The 26,641-nt window shown below is 45.8% G+C and overlaps 1 protein-coding gene across 1 annotated transcript in view; it reads left to right on the forward strand.

The window, feature by feature from the left end:
- Positions 1 to 26,641, forward strand: part of LOC144828503 (CMP-N-acetylneuraminate-beta-galactosamide-alpha-2,3-sialyltransferase 1-like) — a 593,148-nt gene that overhangs the window by 325,842 nt on the left and 240,665 nt on the right. The window contains exon 2 of the mRNA XM_078686728.1: positions 12,352 to 13,148. Coding sequence (XP_078542854.1) covers positions 12,840 to 13,148 — 309 coding nt within the window. The 5' untranslated portion in view covers positions 12,352 to 12,839. The remainder of the gene's footprint in view (positions 1 to 12,351; positions 13,149 to 26,641) is intronic.

Below are 26,641 nucleotides of genomic sequence, written 5' to 3' on the forward strand. Positions count from 1 at the left end.
AGCGCTGACCTGTGATCCCTGAGACCGTAAGTGCAAGGCTCCTCCTCGCCCTCCGCATCAAACGCCCATGATTGGACGCGGCGGACCGGGGCGGGAGTGGGAGGAATACCAAACAGCCTGAAAATGTGTAGCAGTGATACAAGTGTTAACAGGTAAAAAACATACACTGAACGTTTTTTAAAATAGCCTCAATCGCTAAATAAAAACACCCCCTATGAGAACAGCGCGAGCAGTGTAGTTAACAGCAGTTTAAGCGCTAAGTGGATAGAGCCCGCCTCTGCCACCGGCAACACTCTTCTCCACAGCGCGATGAAACCCAGCTGACCTTAAGTAGACTTTCCACTCACAGCGTCGCTAGAGCGCTGACCTGTGATCCCTGAGCCCGTAAGTGCAAGGCTCCTCCTCGCCCTCCGCATCATGCACCGACAGCTGAGTTCGTCCGCCCTGGCGTTCAGAGAACCTGCCAGGTGTTGAACCACCAGGGTCACGCCCTGATGTTCCAGCCACTGCCAGAGGCGCAGGGCCTCCTGGCATAGGGTCCATGACCCCACCCCGCCCTGTTTGTTGCAGTACCACATAGCGGTGGTGTTGTCCGTGAACACCTGCACTACTCTCCCCCGGACAGAGGGGAGGAATGTCTTCAGTGCAAGTCGGATCGCCCGTAGCTCCAGAAGGTTGATATGGAGCCGGGACTCCGCCGGAGACCAGAGTCCTCTGATCTCCGCCTCTCCCATGTGGCCCCCCCAGCCCTGGAGGGGCGCATCCATCACAACTACGTGCTGCGGTTGGGGTAGAGAGAGGGGTCTGCCGCAGACCTAATCGCGGTCTGTGAGCCACCACTGCAACTGTCTTACAGTGCCCTCCGAGATCAAGACATGGTCGGACAAGTTGCCCTGATGCTGGGCCCACTGAAACTTTAGGTCCCACTGCAGACCCCGTATCCGCCACCTGGCGTGATGCACCAGAAGGATGCAGGAGGCCATCAGCCCCAGAAGCCGCAGCGTCAACCTGACCGAGACTCGGGATGACGGCTGAAAGATCGGAATCAGAGCCTGAATATCCCAAACCCGCTGTTCGGGAGGATAAACCTGAAACTGCACTGAGTCTAGAACCGCTCCGATGAAGAGGAGCTTCTGAGAGGGACACAGGTGCGACTTCGGCACATTGATGGAGAACCCCAGCAGGTGCAGGAGGACGGCCGTAGTCTGGAGGTGGCTGACGACTGTCTGGGGCGAGCCCGCCTTCAACAACCAGTCGTCGAGGTAGGGGAAGACTGAAACCCCGAACCTGCACAGATGAGCTGCGACCACCGCCATCACTTTTGTGAACACCCATGGGGCCTGGTAAGGCCGAAGGGGAGCACGGTAAACTGAAAGTGCTCGTGGCCTACCGTGAACCGCAGGTAACGCCGGTGGGCCGGCAGGACGGGGATGTGAAAATAAGCGTCCTGCAAGTCCAACGCTACAATCCAGTCTCACGGGTCCAGGGCAGCTAGGACTTGAGCTAGTGTCAGCATCTTGAACTTCTCCTGCCGGAGGAAGCTGTTGACGTTCCGTAGGTCCAAGATAGGGCGCAGGCCCCCACTGCCCTTCTTGGGTACCAGAAAGTAGTGGGAGTAACAACCACACACTACTTCTGGCTCAGGAACGCGCTCAATGGCCCCCTTGACCAAGAGGGCCGTAACTTCCTCTCTGAAAAGAGCCAAGTGATTCCCCGACACGCGGTGGTACTGCGGTGGCATGGCTGGAGGGGTCGCCTCGAAGGGGAGAGAGTAGCCCCTTCGGACGATTTGCAGCACCCACCTGTCCGATGTAACAGTGCGCCAGTGGAGGTGGTGAACCCTGCCCCCCACTGGCGTCACATGGGCCTGAAAGCTCGGCCTAGGAAGGTTTTAAGCCGGATGCTGCAGGGGCAGGTGTGGACTGGCCACGCCGTTGTCCCCGACCGCTGCCACGGCGGTTTCCACGGCCGCCACCGCGCTGGATGTTTGGCTGCAGTGCGTGGCTGGCAGCACGTGTGGGAGCGCCCCTTCCTTGGTCACGAAAGGAGCGAAAGACACTCGTTTGCTGGCGCGGGGCCGAGAGTACCAAGGACTTGGCCGTAGCCCTGGAGTCCTTAAAGCGATCAAGCGCGTGGTTTGCCTTGTCGCGAAAGAGGTGACGGCCATCAAACGGCATGTCCATAAGTGTGTTCTGGGCATCAGCCGAGAAGTTGGCGGACCTGAACCAGGCGTGGCGACGAATCGCCAGCGTCATTGCCATCGCTCTGCTCAGTGAGTCAGTGGTATCCAGCCCACACCGGATGGAGTACCGTGCCGCATCTCGACCCTCCGCAAGGGCTTGGGCGAGTTTAGTCTGGACCTCCTCCGGACATTGTGACAGCAGGTCCGCAACCGTGTCCCACAGAGAGTGGGTGTAGCGGCCCAAGAGGCATGTGGTGTTGACTGACCGCAATCCCAAACTCAAGGATGAGAATACTTTCTTCCCGTACTGCTCATACCTCTTGGATTCCCGATTGGGGGGAGCCGTCGGGAATGCGGTCTGGGAGTTAGAGGCCTGGATGACCAGGTTCTCAGGGGTGGGGTGTATGGACAGGAAAGCAGGGTCACCCGGAGCCGGGCGGTGGCATCTGGCCACGTTCCTATCTACAGGCTCACCTGTAGCGGGCCTGGACCAGGTGCCCAGAAGAACATCAGACAAGGCCTCATTAAAGGGCAGCAGTGGCTCGGCCGAGCTTGCCTGCGGTTTAAGGACCTCAGTGAGGAGGTAAGTCCTCACGGCCGCGACGGGGAGCTCAAGGTGTAAGGCCTTGGCTGCCCGCGTCAACGCCACACTATAAGCAGCCCCCTCCTCCGTAGCCACAGTAGGAGGGGAGACAAAACCAGTGTCTGGCGATGTATCCAGACCACTGGCGTCCCCTAGCTCACCTGACCAGTCCTGGTAAGACTGACACTCCCGTGCCAGAGGGTCTTCAGACCCCTCCCAATCCCCCTCACCACCCATCTTCTGATACTCAGGACCAAAGGATGGGGCCGGTTCATAGAAATAGAAATCTCCCATCGGCGTCGGATACGGCGCCGAGCGACGCCCGTCCGGCGCCGGACCCGACTCGAGGGAGGGATCGGGGACCGCACCGCCCGAATGCGGCGCCGTTGGCGCCGGGACCAAAGTCACCGGCAGCGTCGGGACCGAAGCCCCCTGACAGCGTCGGGACCGAAGCACCCGACGGCGTCGGGACCGAGGCACCCGACCCGCTGGGACTCCCAGTCGGGGCCGCAGAGCCCGAAGGCACCGCGGAGCCCGACGGAGGAGTGAGCGACCTCATGGCCGTGAGGAAGGCCTTGATCTCCTCTGACGTCGCATGCTGCCCAGGGACCGTCGGGTATGGAGCAGGCTGCGACGCCGGCGGCTCCGGCAGAGCCACGCGGGCGGTGTCGCCCAAACCCCCGGCCGCGTTGTGCGAGCGTCGGGGGTAGTCGGAAGAGCGATGACGCCTCTTTGACTTCTTGTGCTTACCTGAGGAGCCTGAAGACCGTGGACGACTGCCGGAGCCATGGTGGCTCCGACCCCTCGACCTCCTCGTGGACCGGGACCTCGAGCAGCGCGGGGCTGACTGCCGGAACTCGAGTCGCTTGCGGGACCGCTCCCGCCTAGCCTTAGACGTCAGGGCTCGACAGTCGGAACAGGCCTTGTCGTCGTGGTTGAGGCCTAGGCAATGAAGACACCGGCGATGGGGGTTGGTAACTGACATCAGTTGGTCGCAGTCGGCGCAGGGTTTAAACCCGGCACCGTCGGATGCGTACAGACTTCAAAGTAGATCAAAAATGATCGAAAAAGTTTAGTCAAAAATTGACTAAGGGTACCACTTTTTCCGGATCGGCGCTTGCTGGCGTGGAAAAAAGAACTGACGTCAGCGCGCGAGGGCGGCATCTAAGTACTCCAGCGACGTCATACCGGCGCCCACGACGCCGACAATAGATGCGGAGCCGCAGACGACGCCATCGACGTGCAAGGGTACTGGTACGCAAAAGTTTCCGGATCCAGTCTGACGCCTGGGGATATTCTAAGGTAAGGAATCTAATACTAACCTGTTTCTTTCAGATCTCAGAATTTAATAACACATCCTTTAGTGATGATGGTTTTTAAATTCTAAGTTTGGAAATAGCACTTTTAGAAAGTGGCTATTTTCCTGTTCAACCTTTCTGTGTGCCTCTGCCTGGTTGTGTATTGACTGTCTGGTTTGTGAGTGACAGGGGCTGGGGGCGGCTCCAGGAGGCTGGCTGAGTCAGCACAAGGCTGAATAGACCCATCTGCATGTAGAGTGATGGGAGGAGTAGCACCTGGGTCTCAATAGGGCTGTGCCTGCCTGCCACAATGCTGGCTCCCCCTCCTGCGGTGCGTCTGATGGCCCTGGCCCACACTGACAAAGGAAGAAGAGGTGCACTGGCAGAGTGCACCCAGAACTGATTTAGATTGGGTCCAGGACCCCTCACACAAGAAGAACAAAGACTTTTGGGGTATAAAAGTAGGACTGGAGCCCCAGTAAAAATAGATTAGGAAGCTTTGTGATCAAGAAGGAATCCGTGCTGAGTGTCTGGGAGCTGACCTACAGTTGCTGTGATTGCTGAGGAAGGGACTGTCTGCTGTGTGCTGTGACCCCCTAACTTGAAGAGGAGCTGTGCTGTGTGCTTTGCCCCTCTGAAGCCTGCCTGTCTCCAAGGGCCTAAGAAGAGCTGGGAACTCAGGGCTACAAAGGTTCTCCAGCACCCACCCTGCCAACTGCTGTGTTGGTCTCGGCACTGTGCCTTTCTGAAGCTGCCCCCCTGTGAAATCTGTCTCTGTGTGCTCATCGGCATATAGCTGGGGCGTAAGGTCGTGAGGCCTGCTCTGCCCCAAATGTGATCTGCCCCTGGATTGAGTCCCTCAGGCTCTGTGTGTGCAGATTAACGCACCGCTGAGGAACTTTGGAGCGCCTGCTTTGCCCCCAAACGCTCCGTGCGCATTGACTCCACCGCCGCCCCTAGAGCTGTGGTGTGTGCCAGAGGCCGGGTTCGCTGCTCTGAGAAGGAGCCTTGACACCCAGCCAGTATTCACAACCACCGGCCCGGGATCGTCATTTCCGATCCGCGCTCAGATTGGTCACAGCAATGAGGATTTCCCCCAGCAACGCAGAGGTTCATCAGGCGGAGCTATGTTGCGTCTGGAGAAGCGCGAGGCGTCCCCTAGCAACCGGGGTTCCCTTGCGCTCATCATCGAGGCCAAGACGCATCCCACCGGCGAAAGCGGCTTCACGGGAGATCAGCGGGGACCTTCACATCCTAAGGTAACCGGTAACTGGAGTTTGCACAGGGGGGGAGATTATGATCACACGCTTTACCGGTGGGCCTGCCTTCTCTTTACAGCTCGCCCTGTTGCTACTTACGTGTCAGTGGCATGCAAAACGTAAGGGCCCCCCCTGCAAAGTACCTTGAGGGGGCCCCCTCTGACCACACTCAGGAGCTTGGGGATCCCCGCATCGTGGGGGCTGTGGGGGGCCTTTGTTACACCACTGGGGGAGATCCATATTCAACACTTCTTCTGGACTTTAGCCCAATAGCTGCCCTCACTTTCCAGTTTATAATTCAGTTCACATCTGGTTGGGAGCCCTCGCAGTTGCTCATTGTCACCCTCTCTATTTCTTGGGTCACCGTTAGCACCTCTCCTGCCATGCCCCTTTGTAGTGCTGCTTCTTGCCTACTTTGTTTGGTGGGTTTTACAAGTGTGTTTGCAGCAGTGCACCGGGTCCTTCAGTCAGATTCCTGGCATGCCACGGGTCACTGTTGTACCACTCTCTGCTGAAGCCAGAACGGCTTGTTTCATGAGGAATCTATTCCTTGTTATATGCCCAGTATTATCTGTACAGCACATGCCCTCAATCCTACAGCCAGTCAGCTTTCCTCCCCTTGTAACACCAAGACAGGGAATGCTGTCTCTTGAAACAGAGCTGCGCAAAGGAGGTGGGCTCCAGTTTGCCATTGCTCTTCTGCTCCCATTCCCTGGTTCTCAATTGACGAGAGCAAATTCAAGAATGTTCCTCATTTCCATGGTAGAAGTAACTCTGTGGCCCTTAATCCAAATAAGTTTTACCAAAGTCTGTCTGTAAATATCAATAAACGATGTGCCCCGGATTCTGAGAAAGAACTTATAGCCAGCTTCAGTGTGCTAGATGTAGGCAACTTGCCTTCTAGTGATGAATGCATTCTTTATGGTGAAACTTATATCCAGAAACTGTGTTCAGAGTTTCAGGTGCCAGCAAGAGATACTATCCAAGCTTTTTGACTTTTCAAAGATTTCGGTGGAAAGAAAAGCCCATAAGCATTGAAAAAGTTAGTAGTTTGCATAGAAACCCTGCCAGCAAGTAATGCGGATTGCGAGAGAGGTTTCAGCGCAATGAACTTATTTGCTAGTCCAACAAGGGCCTCTCTTCTTATAGAGACCAATTCTTCATGCTCATGGGTAAAACTCAATAGTCCTCCATTTGAAACATTTGATGCAAAGCTGTAAATTTGTTGTGAGAAACCCCAGCAAAATAGACACAGTGAATATCTTCAACGGTTTTGTTAAATCCTGCAATAGATTTCTAAGTAATGTAAGTAATTTTTACATGTTTTTTTAAAGTGTTTGGTAGTTTATGGCTTATACTTAATAAATATACTTTTTTGCCTATTTTATTATCCTTTGCTGGATGCGACTTCATGATTTTCTAAAGCACACAATGCTAGTTATCTTGATTTAGACCACGCCCCTATTCGGAAAGGCCACACCCCTATAAGAAATTTGCCACACCACTTTTAGAGCATCTCCAGTTTTTTTCCCATTTAAAGCCCTGAATGTTTCCTCTCCTTCCCAGTTTTGATCGAGTCTGCCAGCATGCGTTTCTGGACGTGGAGGTCTTTCCATTTGAAAATAAGTTGACTACCACCCTTTACAGAAAAACTACTGATAAGAACACAACACTCCATTATCGGAGTTTTCATCCGCAAAGTCTCAAAGCCAACTTACCTTACAGTCAACTACTTAGAGTAAGACGTAATTGTTCCAGAAAAGAGGATGTTGCGGCACACGCTTGTACTTTGTGTAACCAGTTGAGAACCAGGGGTTACCCCAAAAATTTTTTAAAACATGCAACGAAAAGGGCGTGGTACACACCCAGGGAGGAGTTATTGATCAAGAAAATCAAAAAGCCTCTTGATAAACTCATATGTGTGTTCACATATGGCCCATACACAAATAAATTTAAGGCGATCATTCTAAAGAATTGGCATTTAATATCGAATTTAGACATGCCAATGGAAAAACCGCTGTTCGCACTAAAAAGAAATAAGAGCATTGGCCAGCAAGTCATCAGAGCCGATTTGGGGACCACTAAAGTTAAGAAAGATTTACATTCCCTGTGGAATCTCAAACCAGTAGTAGGACACCACAAGTGTGGAACCTGTACCTCCTGTGTAACCACAGTAGAAGGATCAGTGTTCGAATTTATTTCCATTAAATGGACCCACAATGAGTTCACCAATTGCAAAACCCGACATCTAGTCTACGCCATAATTTGTCCATGTCCCAAACTTTATATTGGAAAGATCAGCCAACAAATAAACCAAAGATTGTCACAACACCGCTCACAATTAAAACTTAAAGTGCAGACTGCACCTATGGTTCAACACTTTGTAGAGAGGAACCATACAGAAAAAGACTTTAAATGGACAGTGCTATCTGGCATTAAAATTCCCCCGAGAGGAGGAGATGTAGAAACTATCCTGTTAAGAAGAGAAGCCTATTTGATCCTTAAATTCAATTGTGTGACCAAAGGACTGAATGAATTATCAGAGTTACATCAAACAGTTCGATAAGTCCTCCGTATAAAGACACCACAGTTCATGAACGCTTATTGGAAACAGAATCAAACAAATGCGCAAAAAAAAAAAAACTCCCTTTCCCCCTTCTGAATCACTCAAAATCAAACATTCTATTGCAAGATCAGCCGGTGCCACTGGAATTTAACAACTAACTTCTGCAAAAAACATCTCATTCCCTGAATTCGACAAAAAACGGACTACATGTCCCACAATTCCAATGGGGCAGAACCACTATCTGTTTAAACGTTTGAAAATATCGGGAACAGTCGTGCGAGTTAGAACGCATTCTGAGCAACACGCAGACGAGAGTGCAACCGGCTTTGACAGCACTCACTCAACACTTACTGAAAGGTGAGCGCCCACAAAGTTTATTTTTAGCAAACACGCACCGGGCTGAGCTAAACCGAACTTGACAATACGCTCCCTCTTCTTTTACATGCACAGAGAAAACAAGCAGGCATGGAACTAATGCTGAAGTGCTTTGCTTGCTAAACAAATGCCAAATGGTGAGACCGAAGAGCAACTCGAATAATCGCCCTCTTCTAAGTAAGTGGGAAGCAAAACAACTTACTTTCACCGAATGAAACATAAAATTGAAGCACTTTTCTAAATACACGTATTATAGACAGCTGGTCAAATTCTTTAACCCAGAGTGTCATTTAAACGAGCTGCTGCCAGAAAAACGGATGAAGTTTGATACCACAACTGAATAATTGAGCAGTAAGTCCCGTATAGCCGCATTTAGAAATTTCGTATCTATAAGAAATACAATGTTACAATTTCAAGACCCATATGAGACAAATTATGTCTCCTTTTTTTCACAGTCAGACCAAGAAGGAATTATGAGATAGCGCAAGTACATGTTGCATTCAAAGGATCAAAAACGAGCCTGTTTCAGACAGAGGTAATCAGCAAAGGAAATAATTAGCAAGATTGTTTTAAAAAATTTAGGGCCCCCCCCCCAATCATTCCGTCTTTTTTAATTTGACAGGTACACAGTCCAGCCCTGATGAAAACTCGGTATAATCACAACTGAGTTTAGAAACGCGTCGGCTTGTACCATCTAATAATCATTTGGCTTAACACTCACAAAGGAATACAGAACGATCGGTGTGCATTAGATAGGTGCACCCGTATAGAGAAGTGACTCTTTTTTTTTTTTTTTTAAACGGTCCTTGTGAGCACAGTCCTAAAACACAGTGATCTATTCCTTAAAAGGACTGTTTCTGTAAATGAACTGATGTACTGTTGTCACGAAACGTTAGATATTTCTTTTGTATTATTGTTTAAAAAAAAATTCGGACAATGTCGAGTGCAAACAAAATGTGTTTACTTAATTGTTTTTAATGTGTCGAACACAATGTCTTGATGTAGTGTGTCAAACTTGGATATGCCGAAATATTCGTAATTGATGTGCAAATTTATTCAAAAGTACAGAATAATTAAGTGCCTATGAATTAAGTAATTTAGGCACTAAGTCTACCTAAATAAAGAGTAGCAAAACAAAACCGGGACCAGGTTCTATTTTTCTCACAATTGAATTTGTCCTACCTGGTTGCGTATGGACAAGATCCCTGTTGTTTAAAAAGCATGCGTTTTCTGGCAGGAGCTGCACTGAAGTTATTTCCAGAGTTTGATTGTGATTTTAAGCAGTACAGTGATAGACGGCTTACTTCAGAGCAGTTGCCTTCTTTGAATGTCTTCTGCACTTATTGAAATTCTAGCTGTACACATGTGTTTTGCTACATCCTATTGCTGATGTATAGGTTTATGCTGCCTGGAAGCAATGAAGGGCCTCCACTTCCATTTGTTTTGGGAACGTTTTTGTACAGTACCCCTTCTGTGATTCAGGGCCTTCATTTCTGTTCCACAGTTTGCACCAGGTGTTCTTTGGCATTCTCTTGACTTCTGGGGTCCACTTAGAGCTGTTCTTGTGAGGTTGTTGTCTTCTCTTCTGATTGTGTGTCCTATCCACCTCCTGGTGTCCATGCTTTTTTCCTTGCATCTGGTGAGCTGTTGCTGGTTGGAGATAATGAACAGCCACAAAATGCTTCTCTGGTTACTGGCGTGACAGTTAAATGATGTTGCTTTTTGTCATCCACCAGAATTTTGCTCCATACAAGAGTGTGGACAGAATGTTTCATGAGTAAGGCCTCAGATTGGTGTTGGTGCTGTACTGAGATTACCTGCACACATTCTTTAGTATCCTGAAGGCATTCCTGGCCTTGTTCATTCTGCTCTTTATGTCACTGCCTGCACTCCATTATGTCCGACAAGCGTGCATTGCAATGCATTAGGTCGTGCCATTCGCACTGATTTTTCAGCACAGGCTGTTTGTCCCAGGCTGGAAAATCAGCGCTGATGGTTCCATGCACAGAGGAAGAGAGTGCTGTTTCTTTCTGCTGTTCAAGCAGATGTTCTAATCAGGCGGTAGCTTCCTCAACTCAAACAGAAGGTTTCTCAATGCAAGCGGTAGTGGCCATCCACGACCGCCCACGTTGAGAAATCTCACTGGGACTTAGGAGTTGGTCTGCAGTAAGGTTTTCTTCTCTTGCACTTGCCTACTTAATGCTGGCGAGTGAGGTACAAAGCGGAGCAGAGTTTTTCAAGAATTTCATGCCCAGGCCTAAATTCAATGAGAAGAAAGCATCTTGCCTTCAAAGCCTTAAATCCACTACCCAGGATCATCAAATGAGTAATTGGTAAAATATTGGTTCAGTGAAAAATGGCAACTGTCCATGTTCAATACACATTTGTTTCTCAAACAACCACTAAAATATGAGTTCCAGGGCTCTATCTGTGGTTATTGCTTGTAACCATGCTGCTGGCATTAAATAAATTCTACATTAGGTGCTGAGCGGCGGAGAGCTGTGGACACCCTGACCGATCAGAAATGTTACTCGGGAGAGGAGGATGATTCAGAGTAGGGGTGGGACGACAGGGGGCAAAGAGCGATGTCAGGAGGGGCACGGGGCTATAGTGAGCAAGAGGCTGAATTGGTGAATGAGTGAATTATGATGCAAATGCCTTGACCGTTATACCACATATACTGACGCTTTCGATACAATGCTTGATGTAGGCCACACATCCATTCAATGACCTTAGAGTTGAAAGTTATTTCATTGCAACAAAAGTTGAATTAAGGGTTGGTGGCAGCTGAATGTTGAGGCTGCACCGACGACTGTACATTCTTGTGATTATGTCAATCTGAATGCAACAATAAAATGTTTTACAAAAAAAAAAAAAAAAGAAATGTTACCGCCAGGGCAGGTAGTGATGTTTGTTGTAGGTAAAATAACTGCACGCAAAGAAAGGGAGAAGTAAACAGTCTACTACCATGCATGGAGATAACAGGAAGGGAAGCTCTCTGTAACCCCCCCTCGTAACCCACCCATATCCCCTGCATTATTTCACATGACAATTATATTAGAAGGCGATGTGGAGGTAAAAATCATGATGATATACTTACCATAGCTATGCAGTGGTAGGCGATGTGCTGGATGTGATGTTATTCTAGGTCAATATTATCAATCTCATGACCGTTGCCTTCCCCTTATATACTATTTCGTGCCAGAAGTGTTGTGCACAAGGTAGAAATGGCTCCACTCATTGGAGTGATGCGGTGTAGTTTCTTCCCTCTGGAGCAGTATCCTGCACTTCTGCCTCTCAAAGGTACCAGTGGTTTCCAGGACCTCTCCTCCACTCCCACCTGGGGCTCATAGAGACTAATCAATTTTTCCAACACATACTGCCTATAGGCAGGTAAATATTGATCTACATTTCATTGGGGTGCGTACTCTCGTAACTTTCTCTGTAATACTGGATATTCTGCCATTACTTGGTACCCCCACCCCTTATGTCAGATTATAAAGGTGGGTGAAAATGAGTGTATGGGGCAGAGCTGCTTCTGCCTGTCTGGCAGAAACTAACATTGCAAGTGAGGAAACTTGTTGGTGGATAACCCTGCCCTGTTCAGGTGGATTTTCATATTGGGGAGAGTGTACCTTCTTTTATCTAATGCTGGGTGGTACGAACCATTAATTTGTGTAAAAAGAGCTATGATTTCTTATCCAAGCTTTGCCTCTAATATTTTCCCTGTGTGCACAGCTTCTAGTGGTATTCCACCTCAATATTGACTACAAAATAATGTGGGGCCCAAAATATCTAGACCTATATATCGAGGAACAAAATATTGTGAAAGTGAATGTATATAGGTAAGTATACATTTGCTATACTTAACCTCACCTATATATACCATGACGATATATTATATCTTTAAAGTATGTAGATGCGAAGTTATGAATAGTAACTATATGCACTTATTATCACAATATTATGGACTTCGATATGTAGATCTCAGTATTTTTGTCCTTGCTATTCTGACACACAACCACGTTTAGTATTTTTAATAGTAATGCAATCCAAATGTCTGACTATACCCTCTTTTTTGTATACAGATGTCAAGATTAGCACTGGTGTTCAAGCAAAACCAAGAAACATCGTCTAGAAGAGCCATACACTGATCTCATCAATTTCTCCGGCTAAAAATTATCATCAACGAAAGAAAGTGACCTTCCCCTTCCATCCTTTGCCTGCAAACCTTACACAGTGAAGTTATTTACGCCACCACAATCACCTTTTAACATCTGAGGAAAGTACTTTTAACGGTTTATATGGATTGTTCTTTTAAAATCCTGGTAGGAGACTTTCGCTGCAATACTAAGGATTTTGGGAGGGAGCCAATATGCTTTTTAATGAAATACAAATCGATCTACAACATTCCTAAGATTTCGTTCTGCAAGACTAGTACTTTTTTCAGAGTACTTGTGAATTAGTATTCCTCGTTTGAATATCAAATCATACCTGGAAGGTTTACATCTGTGCCCTACTTGCTACTCTCATATTTTTTTTTTAAACCGGGAAACCAAAGAAAACATCAATAGGTATGAAAACAGGAATTCTTAAAGTGTGTACCCTGGGACTAACTTTTTTTGTTGTAATAATAACTAGCTTCTTGTCCTCTTATACACACAACTATTTTATCGACAACCTGCAATCCGATTCTTATTTTTTGAAGTGGTCGATACATCTCAAAAGATTGGTTAATCTTCCAACAAGACCATGCAGCTGCTCTTTGTGTGTTGCTGAACATAGTAATTCGCCTTGGTTTGAAAAGAGATTTAATGAATCTATTCCACACTTGCTGACCATACAGAACAGCAAGATTCACGATGACGTGTTCAGATGGTGGCGGGTAAGTGACAGCTGTTTTAGCAGAACCATATCATGTCACAGCAATGTATAAATATGTGATGCATTCACTTGGGCACACTGGTTAGAAGCAGCGATTTTCCAGTTGTTTTAGAGGCAGTTGTCCTCAACATGGATGTCTACAGGGAGGCAACCTACAGCTGGGTTGTGTGCACCACACAGCAGTGTCTGCCTTTGGATATGATAAGGTGATGTGGAGTAGATGTTTGCCTGGCAGAATGGAAAGAGTGTTGGAGGTGAAGTCTTTTTTTATCACGGCTATAAGTATGGGTCAAGCTGAGAATCTTAAAGATTACATGTGCATTCAACGGGAATCATTGGAATATCCATGAGTTTAGTCTGAAAGAGACTGAAGAGATGTTTTTATCACCTCAGACTGACTCCAGCATTGAGGACTACTCCAAGGCAGGAAATCTGGTACTTGCATTGGCCAAGCAAGGAAAGTCATTAATGTTCTGACTAGTACAGATTTTTAAATAGTTAGGGAAGCGAATCAGGCAAAGGGAGTAGTGGGAGAGCATGGTCTGTGCTTTAATTTATATATGACGTGTGATTGCTGAGTTTAGAATGAACCTTTCAAACTACAAGTTTTGAGTGATGGCTTGTTGTAGGATGAGAGATGGAATGACCGCTTTCATGGATCTTGATTTGCTCAACATAACCTACTTTGAAAACATTTTACAAAGACTGAATATTGTTTAATATTTACTTGTGTGTGTAATCCAGCACAAATCCCAAGGACTTGTATTCCTTGTGCTATTTGATTAGTTATGTTTTTTCAGTTACCTTTAAATGGAGATGTCTTAATGGAAATTTCCTAAATACATGACTACACACTTCAGAAGCAGCATTTCCCTCTGCGAATTTCATTGCTTTACAAGGTAATAGATGTTCTCAATGTATGCACCCAGGATCAGGAGTATCCCCCAGGACTGCCCTATCATGCTCTAATTTAGGACAGAGCTGAAGACCCTCCTCTTCAAACAAATCCCCCAGGATATTGTGGCATATTAGCAAATTTGGCTCGAAGTTTCGGGATGTGCACCGCTCAATGTTAGGTGCTGCTTAGTCCGTGATCTGGGGTATCACTCCCCTCCTGGAGTGTATTCGATAGTTCGTAGTGTAGCAGGCCTATGGTTCGTAGGACTGTCACCCTAGGCACCGGTATGATGGCTGAATAATGTTCAGCCTGAAAGTTTGATTAGAATGATTTCACCACCAATTTCATATATCCTTTCATCCAGATTCAATTTATTTGTTCCATCTTGGCATATCTTAATTGCTTATTCCAAAACATGTTTACTTATAGTGCATTTTTATAGGACTCCAATGCATTTCGGTGCTACTTGCACCTTCATCAGGGAAAATCTGAAATATACAAATAAACATTCTCAAAAAAACATTCACAAAGAAAGCGTTCAAAAAAATATACAATGTCAGTCCCAGTGATCCATTCTATCTGTGTGTCGTGTTCGCCTCTATGCCTACTATCTAGCTGTTAATAATGTGGCGTTCCAAACTTATGCTCGGCTGTTCACTGCGTGTGCTCCGTGATTGGTATTGGAGTCTTAAAATGGGTAGTATTGCTATTTTAACCATTACGGGTTCTAATACGGTATGAACGCTCAAGTATTTATTGGAGGCAGTCTATGTAGCTTGCCGTGAGCTGCTGACTGTTGACATTAAGACAGGCATTCTAAATGTTGCTAGCTCTTTTCTATCTATGCGGTGCTGTTGTATCCCTTACCTCGCGTGAGCGGGTAGCTGAACCTCCGTTCTGTTCGCGTTTTCCGTTCAATTGGTGTTACGGGGCTAGTGTCAGCTGGGTATTTACGCTGCTTGTGTTTACGCGCATGCGCTCTAGGTTGAAGTCGCGTTTTTTTTTACACAACATAACTTTGTTGTTCCATGGGTTTTTATCTCTGGGAATCTGACTGAAACGCTTTGGTAGATCAGCGTGCTCTAATGTCAGTATTCATGGTGACGCATGTTAGGCCTTAGGGTGCTTCAGGCTGTGTATCAGTGTGTGTATAAGATGTCAGACAATAAGCAGGATAGTTAGAACCATGACATAAACTAGGCAGAATATCTTAACAGTCTGTTTGGGCTTATAAATAACATGAAAGGTCAGTCCGGTCATTGAGACCATCTGGTTTTAGGCTGTTAAGGTGATAAATCCAATGGTTTTCACGCTTGAGTAAGTTCTTTTTGTTCAATGGGCCTTCGGTTTTAGGGACCGTTTCTAATGTGCAAGCCCGTAACTGGCTGATATGGTGATGTTTTTCAAGGAAGTGGGTTGCCACCGTTGATTTAAGTGAGCCAGTCCTTATATTGCTCTTATGTTCCGTTAATCGTGTCTTAAGTTTTCTCTCCGTGTGCCCAACATACACTGACCCACACGGGCATTTGAGCATGTGTATGATGTTCATAGTTTTACATGTTCCATTAACCTTTAATGGGATCTTATGTCCTTTCATTGGGTGGAAAATGGTGTTTCCCTTAATTATGTTATGGCAGTTACTGCAGTTCATGCAAGGGATTGTTCCACGGAAAGAGTTCATAGGTGGACGTTCTTCTGTAGTTTTTAATATTTCTCCCAAATTCTTGCCTCTGGTGAAGGCGAATACTGGTTCTTTAGCGAAGGCTCCTTTAAAGTCTGGTTCCACTTTTAACATCTGCCAGTGTCGTTTTATAGTGGCTTTGAACAGGGAACTTACGTTGGAGAATTTGCTAACGCATGTGATTCTCTGTTCTGATGGTTTGCATTTACTGGCTAATAGTTCTTCTCTGGATTTATTTCGTGCTCTTGTTAATGCGTTTTCAATGGTTTCTTTAGGATATCCTCTGTCTTGAAATCTTTGCGCCATGATGTTCAGTTGCTGTTGGCATTCTTTGGTTTCGGAGACCACTCTTATGACCCTGAGAAACTGGGAATAGGGCAGGTGTGTCTTTAGTGCTTGGGGGTGGTAGCTTTCGTACTTCAGTAGATTGTTTCTGTCTGTTGGTTTCCTGTACAAGTTTGTGCAAAATTGGTTTCTCTCTCTTCTGATTTCTACATCCAGAAATTGGATACTTTTACTGCTGACTTGCCATGTGAATTTGATGCGGTTGTTTCTGTTGTTTAATATTTCCAGTTGGTTCAATAAGGATTCGCTATTGCCTTTCCATATCAGAAAGATATCATCTATGAATCTGGTATACATAAGTAGTTTTACCACTAAATAAACCACGGGGGTCTACAACAGAGTCCAAACAGTACTCAGATCTTGGAAGTGATCGTTTTATCATCTGGTCATCCCAAGGTGAGGGTAGGTCATCTCTAGGGAATCGAGACTCAACCAGCACTCACCAGGTAGGACGGGGTATTTGCCCACGATCACAAATGACCATACGTATGATCACTAAGTGGGAACGTGCAGTGCAAAGTGAAGTGATTAAGTGGAAGTGATTAAAAAGGAATAGAGAACCAACATCAGACAAACTTTAATAAATGTTGGTCTCTTTTGAGTTAAAAACCAGAACAGCGCAAGAATATGCAGTTTAAACAAATATCTGCAAGGGGCCGACATGTTTCTACCATAACGGGGGAATAACCTCCCTAGGTATTCTTCAGGGCCTCTGTTCTCTTATATCAATGCTACTACAGCAAAGTGCTGCACTATGAAAACCATAGGTGATAAATGTGCCTAAATCAAAAACAAAAAGGATATGCGTATCTATTCCTTTTGTGATCGTGGGCAAATACCCCGTCCTACCTGGTGAGTGCTGGTTGAGTCTCGATTCCCTAGAGATGACCTACCCTCACCTTGGGATGACCAGATGATAAAACGATCACTTCCAACATTTTGATGGGAATCCATCTCTGGATTGTGGGTCTCACCTACTCTCGCTGGTGACTATGTGTGTTGATGGCTACTAGATGTAACTAAGACTGTAAAGTTGTGGTGGCATACCTTTGGTGATGCTCTAGTCTTATTAAAAGTCTGAGTACTGTTTGGACTCTGTTGTAGACCCCCGGGTTTATTTAGTGGTAAAATTTGTGTATTTGGGGATATTAACCTAGGCTTGGTCTTAAAAATTCCCTTTGACCCTACTCTTATCTGTATGTGGTTAGTTAATACATAAGTAGTTGCCTGGTCCATTCTTGGTTCTGAAAAATATTACATGCCTTAGAAAATTCTCCAACGTAAGTTCCCAGTTCAAAGCCACTATAAAACGACACTGGCAGATGTTAAAAGTGGAACCAGACTTTAAAGGAGCCTTCGCTAAAGAACCAGTATTCGCCTTCACCAGAGGCAAGAATTTGGGAGAAATGTTAAAAACTACAGAAGAACATCCTCCTATGAACTCTTCCCGTGGAACAATCCCTTGCATGAACTGCAGTTACTGCCATAACATAATTAAGGGAAACACCATTTTCCACCCAATGAAAGGACATAAGATCCCATTAAAGGTTAATGGAACATGTAACACTATGAACATCATATACATGCTCAAATGCCCGTGTGGGTCAGTGTATGTTGGGCACACGGAGAGAAAACTTAAGACATGATTAACGGAACATAAGAGCAATATAAGGACTGGCTCACTTAAATCAACGGTGGCAACCCACTTCCTTGAAAAACATCACCATATCAGCCAGTTACGGGCTTGCATATTAGAAACTGTCCCTAAAACCGAAGGCCCATTGAACAAAAAGAATTTACTCAAGCGTGAAAACCATTGGATTTATCACCTTAACAGCCTAAAACCAGGTGGTCTCAATGACCGGACTGAATGTTCATGTTATTTATAAGCCCAAACAGACTGTTAAGATATTCTGCCTAGTTTATGTCATGGTTCTAACTATCCTACTTATTGTCTGACATCTTATACACACACTGATACACAGCCTGAAGCACCCTAAGGCCTAACATGCGTCACCATGAATACTGACATTAGAGCACGCTGATCTACCAAAGCTTTTCAGTCAGATTCCCAGAGATAAAAACCCATGGAACAACAAAGTTATGTTGTTTCCAAAAAAAAGCGCAACTTCAACCTAGAGCGCATGCGCGTAAACGCACGCAGCGTAAATACCCAGCTGACACTAGCCCCGTAACACCAATTGTACGGAAAACGCGAACAGAACGGAGGTTCAGCTACCCGCTCATGCGAGGTAAGGGATAAAACAGCACCGCATAGATAGAAAAGAGCTAGCAACATTTAGAATGCCTGTCTTAATGACAACAGTCAGCAGCTCACGGCAAGCTACATAGACTGCCTCCAGTAAATACTTGAGCGTTCATACCGTATTAGAACCCGTAATGGTTAAAATAGCAATACTACCCATTTTAAGACTGCAATACCAATCACGGAGCACACGCAGTGAACAGCCGAGCATAAGTTTGGAACGCCACAATATTAACAGCTAGATAGTAGGCATAGAGGCGAACACGACACACAGATAGAATGGATCACTGGGACTGTCATTGTATATTTTTTGGAACGCTTTCTTTGTGAATGTTTTTTTGAGAATGTTTATTTGTATATTTCAGATTTTCCCTGATGAAGGTGCAAGTAGCACGGAAATGCATTGGAGTCCTATAAAAATGCACTATAAGTAAACATGTTTTGGAATAAGCAATTAAGATATGCCAAGATGGAACAAATACATTGAATCTGGATGAAAGGATATATGAAATTGGTGGTGAAATCATTCTAATCAAACTTTCAGGCTGAACATTATTCAGCCATCATACCGGTGCCTAGGGTGACAGTCCTACGAACCATAGGCCTGCTACACTACGACATATTAGCAAATTTAGCAGCAGAAAACTAGGAATTTAGCGGCACAAAATTTAGTGCAATTTTACTGCAAACTTGTAATAAAGCAGGATCGGTACACACTGGATGATGTAGACAGAAAGGGTATTTATTCAAGGTTGAACAACTACAAGAAGAAACGTCCTACCCACGCAGCGCCAGCAGCAACTGAATCATGGGTGTTGTAGAGCAACTCAAACTAGATGGAAACTCTAGAAAGAAGAATTCTTAGACTCGCAGTACATGGAAGAACATGAACGCAGGTCATTACACACCTTTTCCCTTTACATAAAAAAAAGGAAAGAAAAAGACAGTGATACAAGAGGGTAAAAGTACATTAATGGAAAACAAAATCACATAACCTTGCTGTAAACCTTCCTGTGCGAGAACTCCTACACAGTGTTTGCACGCTTTCAGAAGATTCGTTTTTGACTACTAACTCAGTTTGAAGATTAGTGTGCATATGAGCAATCCTACTTAAGTTCCACATACGACCATCATTTAACTTCACAGCATTTTGAAAGAGTTTTTTTACAGCAAAAGGTGAGGAGAACTTTGAAACCCCACCAGACCTCTGGGGAAGGCGTACTCTCACTCTGTCACCCACTTGGACACATGTGTGGGAGACAGCGTGCCTGGCATCAAAATACTCCTTCCTTTTGGCTATCTTCAAGTTCTAGACAAAATACAAAAGTGTAAACAAGGGTCTAAGGGGAAGCCTATTTACAGCTTGCATCCTGTCCCCCAAACTAACTGACAATAACACACAGGGGATACTAAGGGTCTATGGAGAACTACAATGAACACTCGAATGTAGTGTATAAAGAGTAGTCCGAGAAAGGAGAGAAGGAGGACAAAACACACCTATGTGAATATCAAAAGGTGAAAAGTGGACCCATCAGCCTACCCGTTGGCAGAAACTCATCATCTGTTTTTTTTTTGTTGGAAACTGATATCTACTAGAAATCTCTCATCGTTGTGTATAGAGAGATACTAGTGAAAGATCCACCAGTATGAGGAAGACAGCCAGTTGGATATATAGATAGGTTGAAAGGTACAAGGTTGCAGTGCTCAAAAAAGTGTGTGAAAGTGATGTTAAAATTGCCTGTTATGATGCCAACGTGCAATTTTATTCAGAGGAGGATCAACATAACGGCAAAGTTAAAAGCAGAGTGACGATAGTATCTCAAACAAATATTACTATCAATTGTGAAGAAGTTTGGTCAACATGTTTCAGCCTCACCAGGCTTTCTTCAGGACCTGTATGTTATTCACTACTGCAACAGTGAAAAAAGAAATAATGATGAAGTGGACCTACCAGTCAATAATTATTGTGTGGTAGTCTCATATCATTGTCACTAAAACTCTCCCGTCAATAGTATGGAGAAAGCATCACCTCTCCTGGCACTCGCTCAGGTTAAGGGGACCCGCTCTGTCCGTCGGTGCCCCAATCAGGCTTCTGAGCCGAGGGGGAGGTATCTTCAAGTTCTGACTTTCTTGATAGGACACCCCACCAGAGTCTGCTTTAGAGGGCATCACACTGGAATCTGCACTTAAACCCACACTCATACCTTTTTCCCTCATCCATGCTTGGAACATGTGGGTATTTGGACTCCGTCCTCGAAACAGTTCAAAGGGAACTTACTCATCATGGAGTGGGGCGTGAGACGGTAATAATCCCTTCCTTCTCCATATTTTGTAGCTCATTGCGCATGGACTCCCTTAGCACTAAGGGCACGCTACGCACCTTGCATGTGACAGGGGTGGCACCAGGCCTCAGGGTGATTCGATGTGTGTAGTCAGACAAGCAACCTCATTTCTCACTGAAGACCTGTTCGAACTCAGTGCGCAAATCATTCACCTGATCAATATGGGCGGTCTCAGGCCTAGCAGTGCTTTTAGGGAGTGATGATGAAAGGTCATCCTTTAGGACAATAGATGGATCCCCACCAGGAATTAGCATCCCTCCGTGATCAGCCTGATGGATCCAGCTTACAATACTGTCACCTCTGGAAGAGAGATAAATCTTTACAGCAGTGAGGCTACCTCTGTATTCTATGTCACCCTCAAAATAGCCAAATAACTTTATGGGTTGGCCACCGTAAGCAAAAGGTCTGATATCTGGCTTAAAACCTTGACTTTGCCCAAAAAAAAGGGGTGTCTTAAAAACTTTTGGGATCAAAGGGATTTTCGCTCCAAAATAAAAAAGCATTTTAACAGAGCGGTCATTTATTTGAACACTGTCAACAGGACTCTTACATTTACCCTGACAGACCTGAGCTAAGAACTGACGACAATGCAACTCATTGGGATCAGAATCGGACTCATTTTGTATCCAAACTTTTTTCACCCGCTTGTTCTTTTTGTATTTTAATGTTCTACACGCTTTCACCACATGACCAACTTTCCCACAATTAAGACATTTTGAATTCAACGTAGGATATGACTTATCGTTGGCCAGGTGACCAAGCATGTTACAGCGGAAACATTTTCCTGAAAAGGTATTTTAAGTCTTTGAAGAATGAGGTTCTACTTGTTTGAATTCTTAAGTCTTGGTTACAGTTAGTACTTTGTCACTAGCAGTGCCATTATCCTTTTTCATGACCTCAACACAAGCAAGCGAGTGCTTTATGTGCTTGGCAATCGAGATGACCGCATCTATTTGGGTTCATCCTGCTGCCATGGTTCATCCTTGACCTTCTCCATGTAAACTGGTCACTCCATATTATTTAACTTCACTCCTCCTATTTTTCTGAATTCGTTTTTGTTGACCTTCTGACTCTGAGCACTTTAGCACTACTAACTACTGCTAAAGTCCGCAGCACCCCCCCCCCCCCATCAGCCCAAAAAAAGAGAAAAAAAGAAGATAATAAGCCCATGTTTATTATTGTTTAATTTTTGTTCTCAGAGCCGAGGCTTGTGGGTGGGGCCAGATGGATGAAAGGCATTAGGGGCAGTGTTTTGCACTGTTATCATTGCACACGCCTGTTTGGCTGGCTTTCTCAGGAAGGCCAAACCGTCATGCGCATTGAAGCTCTCTCCAACCTCAGCTGCGTTGCCGGGTTAAAGAGAGCAGGCACCGGCTCCCAGTCTAACTTGGAATGCAAATCGAGGGCGCTCAGGCCAATCCTCATGCTTCTCTCATGCTGCCAGCAGCATGAAAGCGAGAAAGATCACCAGACATTGGTCTGGACAACCTAATGCACTGCTCTACTCACTCTAATGAGTGTAAGTCAAAGAGTCTTTTTTGATAATAAAGTTGAACAATTCAATCAAATAGTTCAACACAATATGCAGATATCAACAAAAAAGGTAACATCAAGTTCTTCCCTTTTCAAAGTGTTTCTTTTTATGAAAACAGAGGTATATCCAAGGAAAATGTTCAAAGTTCACATAATCCAAGCGTAAAGTATTTAGACATTTCTTCAATAACAGTTCAGTTTAAAAATCCCAATGCATTTCGGACTAAAGGAACAGCCCTTCATCAGGGGAATCTAGGGAAACAATACCATTGTTAGACCTGACATCATTTGCATGAGTCTCTCCTCCATTTTTTCTGTTTGCCTCCTCTGTTTACGATGTTTTTGCTGGTATATTGCTTTGGGCACTGTGCCACTGCTGATCAGTGCCACAGTGCAAGTGCTCCCTATGTGAAATTGCTGTATTGATTGACTCCCATGTTTGGCTTATTTGGTTTACTGTCAGTCCCTAGTAGAGTGCACCAGGAGTGCCAGGGCTTGTAAATACAAATGCTGCTAGTGGGCTTGCAGCACGTGTTGTGCCACCCACAAGAGCGGCCTAGTAAAAGTATGTCTGAAGGTCTACCATTGCTAGACCACGTGCAGTCTGACTGTCACGAGGACTGCGCAAGTACACCTACTTGCCAGTCCCTAAACCTTCCCTTAACTTCATGTTAGTCACCCCTATGGTAGGCCCACGGGCAGGGTGCATTGTAAGCATAAGGTAGGAAAGCCTGACAAGGTTGGCATGTCCTAATAGTGAATTACAGCCATATTCGTTTTTCACTATTGTAAGGTAACCTGCTCTCCATCAGTTAGAATGGGCTGCCAGGATTATTAATGCTATAATCCTAGCGGGCTCGGGGAGCATGGTGCAATGTCGAGTTTGGTATCCCTGAACTCAGGGTTTAATAACGCGTCCGTTTGGGTGGATGGTTTTTAGACTCTGTGTTTGAAAATAGCACTTTTAGAAAGTAGCTATTTTCTTGTCTAACTGTCTACCGGTCTCTGCTGGTTCCGGTGTGCGTGTGACAGGAGCTGGGTGGCTCCAGAGGTCTGAATGAGTCAGTGTGGGATGAGTGGGGCATTTGCATTGAGAGTAGGGGAAGAGTAGCTTCTGATAGCCTGCCCTGCCTGATACAATGCTGGCTCACCCCCCTGCCAGGCGACTGATGACTCTGTGCCTGCCAGGGACTTTCCTGGCCCCCCTCCTGCCGGGCAACTGATAGCTCTGCCCCTGCCAGTGACAATGCTGGCTCCGCTCCTGCTGGGCGGCTGAGGACTCTGCCCTGCACAGTGAATAGGCAAGGTGCCTAGGCCGGGCAACACCCACAACAAACCTAAAATGGGGGGAAATTCCCCTGCATGGACAAAGGGATCAAAGCCAAAAAGGGGTATAAGAGAAGGACCGGTGAACCAAGAATTTAGATCACTTCTGACAAGGAAACCTGAACCAAGGACAAGAAGCCTGCTGATCTAAGGACTGCCTACTCCTTCTGCCAGAGTGCTGTTTGTTGGGGGAATCCTGCAGTTGCTTCTTTATTTTTGCCAAGGAACCAGGAGAGAGGAACTGTGTGTGTGTACTCTCAAACTTTGCTAAGAAAATCTCCAAGGGCTGGAAGAAGTGCCAGCCTCCTGTTGAAGTCACTGGGTCAAAGGACTTCATTTATTTGCTAAAAGTGCTTGTTGCTGGAACCTGAAATCCAGCACCTCTGAAGAATCCAGCAATCTCGACGCCGACGGACGTCGCCGAATCCAGCTCGACATTGTGAGTAACGGCTCCAGTGTCCCGCACCTTCGACGCCGGCCGTCGGGCCCGATCGACGCCAGTAGCGACGCCAGTGAGTAGCGAGTTCGGCTCCAGCTCCAAGTGACCCTGTGTCGACGCCGCCGCTGATCGCATCGACCCCGAGCCCTCTCGACGCCATGAGCGCTGCTCACTCTTGCAACATCGACATCGACGACGACGCCGTATCCTGCTTCATCCCGTGAGCGCTGCTCCCGCCTGACTTTGGTCGACGCCGCTGCAGATCGCCCGACTCCGAGGCCCGATCGACGCCGAAGACGCGACGCCGGACATCTCGACGCCGCTGATCATCGAGTGCTTCACTTTTCCAAGGTACTGTGTTGTTGGGGTCTGTGCGACTCCGGGCTCGACGTAGCGCTCCTCGCGGTCGACGCCGAACCTTTGGATTAACTTTGCCTCGACGTCGTGTGACTCCCGTGTGGGTTACATTGTTGCCAAGAACTGTGTTTTAAAGAAGAAGAGTTGCTTTTGTTACTAAAGACTTTGTGCTAAGAAGAAACCGTGCTTGAACTATTATTTTTCCTTCCAAGAGTATTTATTAAGATTGTGGTATATTTTTGTCGTTATTTGGTCTTGTGCTAAGCCTTATATAAAAATACTTATTTTTATAATACTACTGTGTCGTGTCCATTTGTAGTGTATTCACTTTATTACTGTATGTGGTCATAAATGCTTAACGCACTGCCTCTGAGATAAGCCTGTCTGCTTTGCCAAGCTACCAAGGGGGTGAGCAGGGGTTATCTAAGTGTGTGATCCCCTTGCCCTGACTAGAAAAGGTGTGTCCCTATTTGTCAGAAGTGTATACCTCTGCCAACTAGAGACAGCCGCTTCTAACAACCATGTATTAATGAAGAGTATCTTAAATGCAGACGTTTACTGTGCACTAGAGAATAAGAGGAAGGCAGATCAAAAACTAGAAAGCAGAAGCTAAGTGTAAGAAGATACGTAGGTTTTAGTGAAAATAGGTAAGAAAAGAAATAAACATGACAAGATAGTGCTCGGTGGTGCATAGACGTGACCAATATGGAAATGAGAAGCGAAAAAGCGAGTGAACCAGTGAAGTGCATTTAGTCAACGAAAGGACCAAAGAAAGATGTGCGCTTTAGAGGACTAACGTTCAAGTGATAGAAACCATATGGGAAAACCAAATGACGGGGAACTCAGTGACATCATGCTCGTGTATCGTGGCTGTAAAAGTAGACTTACTGGACTGAACAAGAAGCTAAGTAAATCAATGCCGACGAGTCAATTTCGCGATAGGCGGAAGTACGTGATCTGTTAAGGGAAAGTGAAAACTAGTGAAAAGCCACATTGGCATAGCGTGAAGTGAACACAGAAAACAAACCGATGCTTACCATGAGAAGTCTTCATGGGAGCGCGGGAGAGACTGTATTCAAGGGAACGTGGTGATAGCACTAAAAGGGAAACGTGCAAGTTATCGGTAACGACTCCGGACTGGTGGCCCTGTGATCTTGGCCCAGTCCCAGAGCCAAAAACGGTTGTGAAAGATCTGGGAGTCAAACTGGATCAGGAGCTTACTTTAAAACATCATGCTACTTCTGTAGTAGGCTCCTGTTTTCCTGTTATTGGCCTTCTCCGTAGGGTGTTTCCCATGCTACCCGATTCCACCAGAAGAACTTTAGTTCAGTCACTCGTGCTGAGTAGACTGGACTATTGCAATGGTCTGCTGCTATCCGCCAATGAAGGGGTCATCGCTAGACTTCAAGTTGTGCAGAACACGGCTGCCCGCCTTGTTCTAAACGCCCCGGCCAGAACCCCCTCAAAACCCCTTCTAAAAAAACTCCACTGGCTTACCATAAAACAGAGAGTGCTGTTTAAAACTTGCTGCACTATCCATAAGTGTCTGTCGGGAAGTGGCCCGGAGGTCTTAACAGGGAAATTTACTCCATATATTCCCGTAAGAACTCTGAGATCTGGAGACCATGAGCTTCTATGTGTCCCCAGATTCTGGAAAACACGACAAGGTGGTAGAGCTCTGTCAGTGGCCGGCCCGAAACTCTGGAACGAACTCCCCTTCGAAATCAGAGCTTGCAGGGAACATCTTCCTTTCAGGAAAAAACTAAAAACTTTTTTATTTAACTATTGACACTTGTAGTATGTTATGTAGACATGACAGGGCTATTTGCTTTCTGATGTTGCCAATGGCGCGGAGATACTCCCCAGGGAGTCGATTCCCAGCGCGGTATAAGCTTGCAAATAAATAAATAAATAAATAAACGAGTGGAGATGTGTAAATTAAAAACAAACGGGGTAATAATATAACCACTCGCCAGTAGGTGATGGAAAAGAAACATGCCTGGAACCAATGACGGCAAGTGAACACAGGAACAGGTTCTGCGGTCGGCTGTTCGTGCAAACGATTACGTAGAAATAGGTGAGGGAAACAGAAAGAGGACTGGAGGTGCTAGGGTAAAGAAACAGCCATCTTACAGTGGGAACAGTAATAGTTTGTGATTGAATTACGAAACACGGGAACCAAGGGTAATGTGTGTAAAGTGAATAAAAATGAAAACGGAGAAAAGAAAAAAGGAAGAAAAGGTCTAGAGAACAACATGTTGAATAAAATTACGAATTATGCTAAGTACAATTTAAGCAAAAATTGCG

The sequence above is a fragment of the Lissotriton helveticus genome, chromosome 4_1 (assembly GCF_964261635.1).
Source record: "Lissotriton helveticus chromosome 4_1, aLisHel1.1, whole genome shotgun sequence".
NCBI classification, from domain to species: Eukaryota; Metazoa; Chordata; class Amphibia; order Caudata; family Salamandridae; genus Lissotriton; species Lissotriton helveticus.